The sequence below is a fragment of the Pan troglodytes genome, chromosome 13, assembly GCF_028858775.2.
Source record: "Pan troglodytes isolate AG18354 chromosome 13, NHGRI_mPanTro3-v2.0_pri, whole genome shotgun sequence".
NCBI classification, from domain to species: domain Eukaryota; kingdom Metazoa; phylum Chordata; class Mammalia; order Primates; family Hominidae; genus Pan; species Pan troglodytes.
The window spans coordinates 121,480,511-121,491,004 of NC_072411.2; the positions used below are offsets into that span (position 1 = coordinate 121,480,511).

A 10,494-nucleotide genomic window follows, 5' to 3' on the forward strand; every position below is an offset into this window, starting at 1 on the left:
CTCCACGGAACTGTAGGTCGGAAGCTGCCCTTCCGCCAGCCGCCTTGCTCAGCGTATCTGAGCGACGGCCTAAACATACTTTTTTCTAGACCCCGGCCGAGTCCCCATCCCATTTCTCTTGTTCCCAGGATTCTAGCCGCGCGAGACAACAAGAAGTCTGGTCAAACTCCCTTTTTATTAAGGGTTATCAAGCTGTACACGGTCCCTACCCTGCTCCGCTCCGAGTTCGGGCAGCGCAATTCACCACTCTCCCAAAGCCGGACCACAGCTGGGTGAGGGGTGGGACAGAGAGTAGGAGCAGTCCCAGCATGCAGTGCAGCAGCCCAAAGCCTCGGGCGAGGCATCGCCCTTCATCCCCCTTCAGGGGACAGCGAGATGCGGGCCAGAGCTCTTTTGCTGGGACGTACACAGCCAAGGTCACCCTCCAGCCCGGTCTGTCCCATGTGCAGGTGATGGGGGGTACGATAAGCAGCAATGAGGGCCCAGGAAGACCTCAGTCTCCTGGGGGCCCATCCTAAAAGATGGAAAGGGCAGCAAAGTATTTCCATCCTGCTCCTACAATTTAGAAACCTTCTTTCTTAGTGTCAAAATATAGCGTCGAGGGGAGCTGGAAGCTAGGGTCTTCACCCTAACGCAAAGCAAAAGCCGAACGGAACGGGAGCAAGCGAACAGAACAGGAGCAAGCAGCACACACAGGCCAGTGATGTGCAAGAAGCGGAGAGAGGTGAGCCGGCTGCAGCACTGGGCGAGAACTGCGGGTGAGGTAAGGGCCACAGCCTGACCTGCTCATCTATTGAGGGGGCTAGGGAAGGTTGCAGGGGTTGAGGGTCCAGGCCCAACCTCCCCACTCCACAGTTGGCACAGGTTCTCCCTGCTTGGCAGCTTCTATCGTGGGCAGCCCTCTGGGGACTTGCAGGGGTAGGTGTAAAGGTGGCAGTACTGGGGCTGGGCTGGGGACCAGTTTCTAGCACCACACTCTGAGCCAAGGGGGTCCTGGGGATGAGGCTAGAGTCCCGTGTGCCCTCGGTTCCTAGGCCCCAAATTCCTCTCCTGGGGCTGTGGCAAGCCCAGTGTTGGCACCTCCCTTGGCCAGGCACAGACACACAAACACCACACACGTGGGGCCAGGCAACACTCAGAGGAGCCGTCCCATGGCAGGCAGACGGGATGGCAGGGCAGCGGTGGCCTCCATCCTGGGCCATAGGAACCCTGCTCAGCCTTGTCTATACCTGTGGGGAGAAAGGGTTGGTAATGGAGATAGTCTTCAGCTTCTGGTTGATACCTGCTAGCCCCATAGAAACCTAGAGGTAAAGGGACAGGAAAGGTTGATTCCTGGGGAGGTAAGGTAAGGAAAAACCAAGCCCTGCAGAGCAGTTGAGAAAAGAAGGGGTAGTGTATTTTGGAAGGGAGGGTACAGTATCTCTGTGTGGGGGTGGGGCATATCTTCCTTCCCCTGAAAAGCTGTTACCTCACCCTGGAAGTTACTATTTCTGGCAGTTTTTCCTAGGCCCCGGGGCCCTTACCTTGTGCACCTGAGGGGGTAGCTCATCCTCCGAGCCCTCTTCGGGCACGGGCTCAGGGTGCCTTGATGCCGACTGCCCATCTTCCGCCCACCCTCCAAGAGGCAGCCGAGAGAAATGAGAGAGAGCCCTGGGCACTGTGCCAGGATCTGGAGAGACAAGTAAGAGTAAGCATACTCATAGAAGGAACACAAGAATGAGGAACAGGGCTGGGGGGCTGCTTGGGGGGTGAGTCTTTGGGCCTGTTCTCTCAGACCTCTTTCCTCCCCTTGAGAGGCCCTGGAAGAACCACCCTTCCCTGCAGCCTCTGTTTCCTCCTATACCCCCAATGGATACCTGTGATGCCACCGTAGCGCCTCTGGAAGCCCCCATGCAGGGCGGTGGTCTCAGGAGCTCCAGGCCGGGGTGCTGCACAGGGATAGCTAGCAGAGCGAGGGATAGACTGGGGGGCCCGGGCGCCCTCTCCCCCTTCATCAGGGGCGCTTTCTCCACTCTCATCACTCTCCCGGCGGTGCCATACATGCCGCTCAGGTTCAGCCTGGGCCTGCTGCTTGTGGAGCTGGAGAAATGGGGGGCTCGTTAGTGGGGGACAGATGGATGTCCATCTGAAACAGCTGCCCTCCAACCTGGTATCAGTCAGTTCCCGCTTTACCCCTTCCCTGAGAATCCTTGCCTCAGAGCACCTATTATGTTAATAGTGTGGAATATACCTCTGATCTTTACAGATTACATTCACAGCAGATCCCCCGAAGAAGCCTGTGTTGTAATGGCCCTCATTTTACCTATTCATTTGATTCAGGAACAAACTGACTGACGGTCTAAGTGCCAGGCACTCTTTTAGGTGTGGGGAGATAGCAGTGAACAAAACAGACAGAAATGCCAGCCCTTGTGAGGCTTATATACTGGTAGAGGAGATATGGAATAAGCAAATAAATAAGGAAAAAACATGGTATGTCACATGGTGCTAAATGCTATGGAGAAAACTAAGACAGGAAGATTCAGGAGGGTGGGCAAGGGAGCCTTTTACTGAGAGTGATCAGAGAAAGTCTCAGGGAAACGGCAGCTGCAGAGACCCGAGAAGAAGGAGGAGGCCATCTGGATATCCCAGGGAAGTGGATTCTAGGCAGGGGAAACTGCGAGTGTGTGAAGGCCCTGGATGAGAGCAGGCTTAGCTAAAAAGGATATTAAGAAGGTAGATATGGGAGTGGAGGTGGCAGAACAAGTAAATGGCAGAGAAGGGTTTGGAACCCCGGTCTTGCTTCTCCGCATCTAAACCCTCTACTCTCTTTTTTAGCTGTGCACTCACCTGGTGCATATAGAGGGCATGCAGGCTCATCTCTGTGGACGCATATTCTGACAGCACCAGGCTCTGCAGCTGTCCTTCCCACACGCTGCTCCCGGAGCTGGCTGTCCTGGCATCCACCCTGTCTCTCCCAACAGAGACAGACAGCAGCTGTGAACTTCTCTGAGACCCACACAAGCTGCTGAGGGCTGCCGTGCCCTCCCATCTTGGCCCCGATTTACTCACCCAGAGCCTGTCATGGTACTGTGAGCCCGGCCTGTGGGCGCCTGCCCGGGTTGCAGCGGGGAGAAGGAGCGCAGGGCAGAGGCCACTTCAGCCCTGTGCCTGGAGCCCTGCAGGTCTCTGGGCAGTGGAGGGCCCCGGCAGGATGAGCCAGCTACCACATTTGCGATAAGGCTCAGGGGCTATGAACGAAACGGGTAGGTAGAATTCTTGAGGCAAGAGAAAGGTCTCTGGGGCCCCCTAGTATTCTGTATCTCAGGCCCCAGTGGCACATACTGAAGAGACAGCAGGAAGCCTTCCACCCCATGCCCGGTCCTCAATTCCCAGCTCCTGAAGTCCACTCTGCCCATCATCTCCCAGTCCCCAGGAACACACCTCAGACTCAGATTGTAAGGACTGGATAGACGTAAAGAGGGCATTTTCAGGGAGCAGACCCCCTTGGGCGAGGCTAGCAGCTGCTCCATCCCGCTGAACCTGCTCCTTGAGGAAGCCTAGGAAGGCTGTGCTCTCACGTGGTGGCTGCCAGCCAGGGTTGGTGATGGCAAAGTGCATGAGTGACAACTCTGTCTTTCCATCCTCAGCTTGCTGGTACACTGAGGCCTCTGTCTGCCCAGCAGATAGCCACTGCACAAGGAAGAGCAGAGTAAGCAGGACTGTTCTCTTCCAGGAGCCTTCCTGCACCTTTCCTGTTACTGGGGAGGCCTTACCCTTGGAGAACGGAGACCACAGTATACTGTCAATCTTTCCCAGGGCACTGGTGCCCCCCCAGACCCAGGAGGGGCTGCATGCTGAGCCAGTTACTTGTGTTGTGCTTTTTTTTTTTTTTTTGAGATGGAGTCTCGCTCTGTCGCCCAGGCTGGATTGCAGTGGCGTGATCTTGGCTCACTGCAAGCTCCGCCTCCCAGGTTCACGCCATTCTCCTGCCTCAGCCTCCCGAGTAGCTGGGACTACAGGTGCCCGCTACCACGCCTGGCTAATTTTTTTGTATTTTTAGTAGAGAAGGGGTTTCACCGTGTTAGCCAGGATAGTCTCGATCTCCTGACCTTGTGATCCACCCGCCTTGGCCTCCCAAAGTGCTGGGATTACAGACGTGAGCCACCGCGCCTGGCTGTGTTGTGCCTTTCTTAAGGGAGCTTGGCCAAGGGTGCGAATTAGGGCTGAAATCCAGCCCAGGCTCCCAAGCAGTGTGCCCCTGGTATAGGACTGCCTTTGTGTGACTCAGGAGAGGTGTCTTTTTGCGGTTTTCCCAAAGACACTGTATGTTCCAGCATCATCCCAGGCCACCTGGCTCCCTCCTCTCCCAGTACCTGGGGATGACCATGCTGGCGAACATCCATCTGAGCAAAGGAGCAGGTATCTCCCACACCAACGACCTCCACGGTGAAGTTTCGGAAGAAGTCTATAATCTCCAGGGCCCGTGGGCGCAGGCAGAAGATGAGGATGAGGGGTGTGACAATGGGGCTCAGCAACTCTTCCAAAATGAACACCTAAAAGGGCGGGACCAAGGTCACAAGCGAGCAGGAGGGAGCCCAGCCCTCACCACCGAGCTACCAGCCAGTCTCTAGCAGGCCCTAACTCCAACTCCACTCACTGCCTTGTACTGGAAGAGCTGGGCAAACTCGTCCCGGGTCTGCGAGCGGTGGGCATTACCCTGCCAGTGGTCAGGCATGTAGTGGATGTGAGCGAGGATCACGCGGAGCAGCTGCTCAGGGCAGAACACCATGTGCTGGTCCGGGATAAAGGACCTAGTGGGATCAGGATCATGGTGAGATGTATGCCTTTCCCAGGAATGCTAGCCGGCTTGCTCCCGACTGTGGCCCTGGCCCACCTGCACACGGTCACGGTGACCCCCAGGAGTGTGACGGTGGTCAGCACATGTTCCACAGCCAACACATCTTCGTCATAAATGGTGAGGGCAATAAGCACAGCCAGGATGGAGCCAGCGAAGAAGGCTCCATTCTTGGCCAGCAGTGTCAAAAGAGGTGACAAGAAGCAATTCATGTACTTGGAGGCGGGCTTGTAGCCACGGTTGAGGCGGGACTGCAGCTCGTGCTCCAGCTCGTTGAAGTGGCGGAGGTAGCAGCGGCCATAGAGTGACCAGCAGCGTGCTCCCAGGGCCCCCGGCTCCCGCTTCAGCACCTCAGCATAGCTGAAGAAGGCATAGAGGATTTGCCATATGAGGATGAGGGGGCACAGCAGGAAGTTAGCGATGCCAATCCACAGGATGCGGTTGCTGAGGCGCTGGGCCAGCTCTAGCCGTTGCCCCCCACGTTTGTACTCGGCCTTGAGGCTCCATTCATTGAGAAACAGAGAGCCAGGTCCCCAGAAGAGGATCAGCTCAAAGTTGTACTTGAGACCACGGGTGAAGAAGACAGCTTCCCCGAGGCCAGGCAGGCGGAAGCGCAGAGGCAGGAGGGATTTGTTAACCAGTGCCACCATGTAGTTCTGGAAACGGAGGATGCGGTGGTAGATGTCCAGTTCTGTCAGCTCACGTTTGTGGATGCAGATCTGGTGCTCCTTCTGTGTCTGCACGATCCGGGCCTGCACTTCTTGCCACGTGCAATACGGAAGGGCAGACTGCGGGGTGGGGTGGGGAAGAGACAAGGTACGGAAGGTGGGGTTGTTGCCTCGACCCCTTTGCCCTATATTAGAAGTGAGGTTCAGGGGTTGTGAGCTTAAGAGACACTTCCTGACTTGGCAATGACAGATAAGGATAACTGGTGCCCAGGAATACACCCACACCTCCCAATACATCTTAGACTATGGGCTAACTGCCCAACTTCCCAGTCTTACCATAGGGATGCGCAGAGCGTGCAGGTAGAAGGAGTGGATCTCCCAGTAGCAGCAAATGTTATAGATGAACTTGATAAGCCGGTGGATCCAGAAGACACCAGCAATGACCAGGATGGTGATAAGGGAGCCATTTTCCTGAATCCTGGTGGGGAAAAAGAAGGGGAAGGAGTCTTGGCAGAGACGCTGCTATCCTGAAGTATTTTTGCTAGACCAAGCCTGAGTCAGTTCTGGAGTATGAGTTGCTGCCTCAGACTCCACTCTATTACCCACCTGCTAGCAGAACTCAAGGCTATGGTGTCCTCTTGACTTGCAGCCCTTACCTGGCACTACAGACTTGAGCAGGCAAAAAGGCGTCTGGCAGAGTGACCTTGACGGGTTCAGTAGGGTGAAGACTGTGGTTCACCATCTTGTTGGCAAATAGGATGTCATAGTCCACGCAGCTGACCAGGAAGGTAGTGAAGGCAACCACAAAGAGGAACTGCCTGGGGAGTTGGGAAGAAGGGGTGCAGTCTGAGAGCCAGAGAGGCTCCAGTGAAACCCAGTGGGAAGAGGAGAGTCTGGAGGTGGCAGAACAAGACTGGGAACTGGAAGGGCCTGGAGAACTCCCAGCGGGCCCTCTCTGCTCCTCAGCCCCACAGGACTGTCTCAGGCCCACTCTTTGCTCTTAGCCTCAGCTGCCACAGCTGCAGCCTACTTTCCTCACCTCATGGTAACCTCAGCCACCACTACTGGACTCTCGAAGGTTTCATCCTGTGGGTCTCTGATCTCCAGTCTCTGATTTCCTTTTGAGGTTGTAGTTAAAAGCCCTTGGGGGAGTTTTCTGATTGAGGGAGGGCTTCCTAACCCCTTCCCCTTCGGCAATGCTATATGGTTTCTCTCTCCCAGGAGGCTCTCTGCCTAGGAGCAGGCCATGGAACAGGCAAGGCAGAACAGAGGCTTTTCTCTGTGGCTGGCATCTCTGAGACCTCCTGACTGAACAATGTACGTTCCATTGGAGCGTTGAGATGATCAAGGTCAAGGCCTGCATTCTTTTTTTTTTGAGAGAGTCTCACTCTGTCAGCCAGGCTGGAGTGCAGCGGCACAATCTCGGCTCACTGCAACCTCTACCTCCCAGGTTGAAGCGATTCTTGTGCCTCAGCCTCCCAAGTAGCTGGGATTACAGGCGTGTGCCACCACACCCAGCTAATTTTTGTATTTTTAGAGCCTCCTAAAGTGCTGGGATTACAGGTGTGAGCTGCCGTGCCCAACCAAGGCTTGGGTTCTTTTCATGGAAGAGATAAGCCTTGGAAAGCTTTTCTTGTAAGAAAGCTTGGCCGGGTGTGGTGGCTCATGCCTATAATCCCAGCACTTTGGGAGGTTGAGGCGGGCAGATAACCCGAGGTCAGGAGTTCGAGACCAGCCTGGCCAACTTGGTGAAATCCCATCTCTACTAAAAATACAAAAAAAATTAGCCGGGCATGGTGGCACATGCCTGTAGTCCCAGCTACTAAGGAGGCTGAGGCAGGAGAATCACTTGAACCTGGGAGGCAGAGGTTGCACCGAGCCAAGATTGCACCACTGCACTCCTGCCTGAGCGACAGAGTGAGATTCACTCCATCTCAAAAAAAAGAAAGGTGAAGCTGTAAGTTTTGGTGCCACACCCAGTCCCTGAACTACAAAGGTTTACAGAATTTTAGCCTAGGACTGAGTTGTACTGGCAGGTTGGGCCAAGTGTGAGTGCAAGGAGAGGAAAGACTAAGATGTATTCTTTCACCACATCATCTGTCCCTTCTTATACTTACATGAGCTCAAAGATCTCCCCGATGAGCATACATGTGAAGCCATTCTTCTGGTGCAGATTATAAACGTATAATTGTTAAGAAAAAGTAGTCAGTAAAGAAAGCAGGTAAGAGCACATACTTTGGTGTCAACACACTCAAGCTTAAGTCCTGGCTCTGTGACTTTCTAGCTGTGTGACTTTACCAAGTTACTTAACCTGTCTAAACTTTTGTCTGTCCATGGTGGTACATTAGGAATAAATAACACTTGTCTCATAGGAGTATTAGGTCTGAGATAATGCACGTAAAGCATTTAACACAGAGCTGACACAGAATGAGTCAAAAGACGTTACTTATTACGATTATTTACATCCCATCAAAAAGGAGGCTCAGCTGGGTGTGGTGGCTCACGCCTGTAATCCTAACACTTTGGGAGGGCAAGGCGGGTGGATCACTTGAGGTCAGGAGTTCGAGACCAGCCTTGCCACATGGTGAAACCCTGTCTCTATGAAAAATACAAAAAATAGCTGGGCATCGTGGCAGGTGCCTGTAATCCCAGCTACATGGGAGACTGAGGCAGGAGAATCTCTTGAACCCAGGAGGTGGAGGTTGCAGTGTGTTGAGATCGCCCCTGGACTCTAGCAGCAAGAGACAGACTCCATCTCAAACAAAAAAAAAAAGGAGGCTCGCTCACCCTTAGAAAGGCTTCTACAAATTAACACCACAAAGTGCACACAGGCACACAGATCTTGGTAAATGTGGGCTATCATTACTTAACGATGATTTCACCAGCCTCTTTCAGCCTCAGGATGAGCTCCATTCCCGCTTCCAGGTATTAAGAGTCAAACCTACCCCCACCTCCCACCAGAGCCCCGGCTTAGAGAGACATTAAAGGTCCCAGAGCTCCAACTCAGAAACACAAAGGATATTCGAGAGAAGAAGAGGTCAAGGTTTTCAATATGGTGCCAAGGTGCTGTAGGATAGGAACAGAGATGTCAGAGCCCTGGGAGAACACAAGCCCCTTGCTCTCTCCATGTTCTTCCATCAACTCTCCCTATGGCTGTCATATCCAAGAACTCACACTTGCTCCCCTCGGCGACGTGCACCAACAGGTCCTCCTCCCCTGGGGGTGAATCACTATAGGAGGCCTCTAGGCGCTGGTATTCAGTGTCAAACTGCGCCATCACCACCGCCCCCTGTCCACCTTGACCACCTGCCAATAAGGAGGAAGAAGAGACCCTGATTCAGTTCCAGCTGCTGCCCATGGGCTGCCCTGCCTACTGCCAAAAGGAGAAAGTACCCTTGGGCTTTGTCCACTACCAGCCTCCTTGGCTCAGAGGCAGAGGAGTAGTGACACAAGAAAGGCAGTAAGCTCAGGGCTGGGGGAGCCTTAACTCTGGCCAGTCTGGGTGTCTACTGCTGCTTTCCTGGCCCAAAGCCAGAATCTGTCCCTTTGTTGGGGGCTGTTTCATCTTCTATTTAACGGACAGAAGAGTCCCTCCCCCGCCCATCCTGGGAACCCTGGTCTCCCAAGAGACTAACAGTTTGGAAGCACTTCACAAACAAATGTTTGAGAAAAGCACATGGCCCTACCAGCTCCATGGACAGTATGTGCTCCTCTCCAGCCCTCGATGCTCTGCAGCTGCTGGAGGAGAAGATGTCAGGCCCCAGAGAGTGGGCAGTGGGGATAAAAAGGAACCCAACCCTCCCACCCATCCACACCCCACCAAGAGGAGGCCAAGCATGGGGCAGGAAGGCTGCAGTGGGGAAGAAGCACCCTTCCAGCCCAGGACTACGAGCACTTCCTCTGGCTGTGCTAAACAGGGCCACTCTTCCAACTCCAGGGTCTCAAGAAGTAACTTAGGGACCCCATGGAGAATGAGGGGGTACAGACCTGAGGCCAGGGGCGCCTCTGGACTATTTCTCCATTGCCCCACCTTAGCCTCAGAAATGACATACTTCTCAGGGTCCACAAAACCTCAAGAGTCTTTCCTGAAGAGGACCTTTCTGGTCAACCCCTTCTCTTACTTCCCTAGCACCAAAGATCCAGCCGGTGAGCAAACCTTCTGGATGGGAAACCTTGACTGGGTCAGTGTAGACCCCCGATCCTAGGTGAATTTGTGGGTTCCCTAGGTCCTGTAAGCCAGGCATGGTCGAGGTGGTACTCACCTGTCCGTGCAGCCCCTGGGGGCCGTGGATCTTGGCCCAGCCTGGCCCCGGTGGGATTCCCTGGGCTAGTGAGAGCCCTGCCCCTCAGGGAAGTCACCACTCACAGGGTCAGTGTGGACCAGGGCCCGTGGAGCCCCGGCCGGCTGGGCCTGGGCTCAGGGGTTCCTGCGGATGTTGCAGGGATCGAGTCAGCCTTACAGCTGATAGCCCGGGTGGGTTGGCTTGCCTCCCCACACCCAGCCGCGGCGACCGTGGACCGGAGTCCACCTCGCCCCAGGGTCGCCCGGCCCCAGGCCAAGGGCTGGCAGCTCCCAACAGCGGACAACCTCGCGCGCGGCCCCGGCGCCCGCGCGCGCCCCCGTCTGCGCGCGCCAGCAATCAAAACATTCCGGCTGCGCGCCCCCGCCCCGCCGGCGGCGCCCCTTCCTCCGTTACCCGCCGCGAGCTCACTTAGGGCTCCGCAGGCACCCCTGGGCAAGGCCAGACACGGGGCCTGGGATTCCAATAACCGGTCTCACGTCTTACCTCAGGAACAGCGACCCGGGTGATTCCAGAGGCTCCGCCGGCTCCGCTCGGCTCGGCTCGGCTCGGCGCGACCCGCGGCGCTAGGCCGGGTGTCTGCCACTCACTGTCACCCGCAGCCAGGCTGGCCAATAAGCACGGGGGGCGGAGACACAACGGCCAATTCTCGGCTTCAGGGACGGGACTAAAGTCTCGAGGCGGGTCTTGG

At 55.4% G+C, this 10,494-nt stretch overlaps 1 protein-coding gene across 9 annotated transcripts; it reads right to left on the bottom strand.

Moving 5' to 3' along the window:
* Positions 1-156: 156 nt before the first annotated feature.
* ATG9A (autophagy related 9A) lies at positions 157-10,432 on the bottom strand. Of its 9 annotated transcripts, none has more exons than XM_009444358.5 (17): positions 10,290-10,412; positions 9,765-9,929; positions 9,189-9,240; positions 8,677-8,808; positions 8,525-8,568; positions 7,620-7,684; positions 6,159-6,320; positions 5,839-5,980; positions 4,874-5,622; positions 4,637-4,790; positions 4,353-4,532; positions 3,421-3,669; positions 3,049-3,227; positions 2,827-2,944; positions 1,857-2,079; positions 1,524-1,669; positions 157-1,229 (listed from the first exon to the last, which is right to left on the bottom strand). In XM_009444358.5, the coding sequence occupies exons 4-17, from the start codon at positions 8,777-8,779 to the stop codon at positions 1,224-1,226; spliced, it is 2,520 nt and encodes an 839-aa protein (XP_009442633.3). In that variant the 5' UTR covers positions 8,780-8,808; positions 9,189-9,240; positions 9,765-9,929; positions 10,290-10,412; the 3' UTR covers positions 157-1,223. The 9 variants fall into 9 exon arrangements, with proteins under 9 accessions (XP_009442633.3, XP_009442635.3, XP_009442636.3 ...); XM_009444360.5 differs by having other exon boundaries at positions 9,189-9,237; positions 10,290-10,389; XM_009444361.5 differs by lacking the exon at positions 9,765-9,929 and having other exon boundaries at positions 9,189-9,237; positions 10,290-10,406.
* Positions 10,433-10,494: the final 62 nt, after the last annotated feature.

Coding starts and splice junctions, on each gene's coding strand:
- ATG9A (XM_001161185.8), bottom strand. CDS start 8,779: ATGGCGCAGTTTGACACTGAATACCAGCGCCTAGAGGCCTCCTATAGT. Junction 2,945..3,048: donor AGTACCATGACAGGCTCTGG/GTGAGTAAATCG, acceptor TGGGAGAGACAG/GGTGGATGCCAGGACAGCCA. Junction 1,670..1,856: donor GCGCTACGGTGGCATCACAG/GTATCCATTGGG, acceptor TTGTCTCTCCAG/ATCCTGGCACAGTGCCCAGG.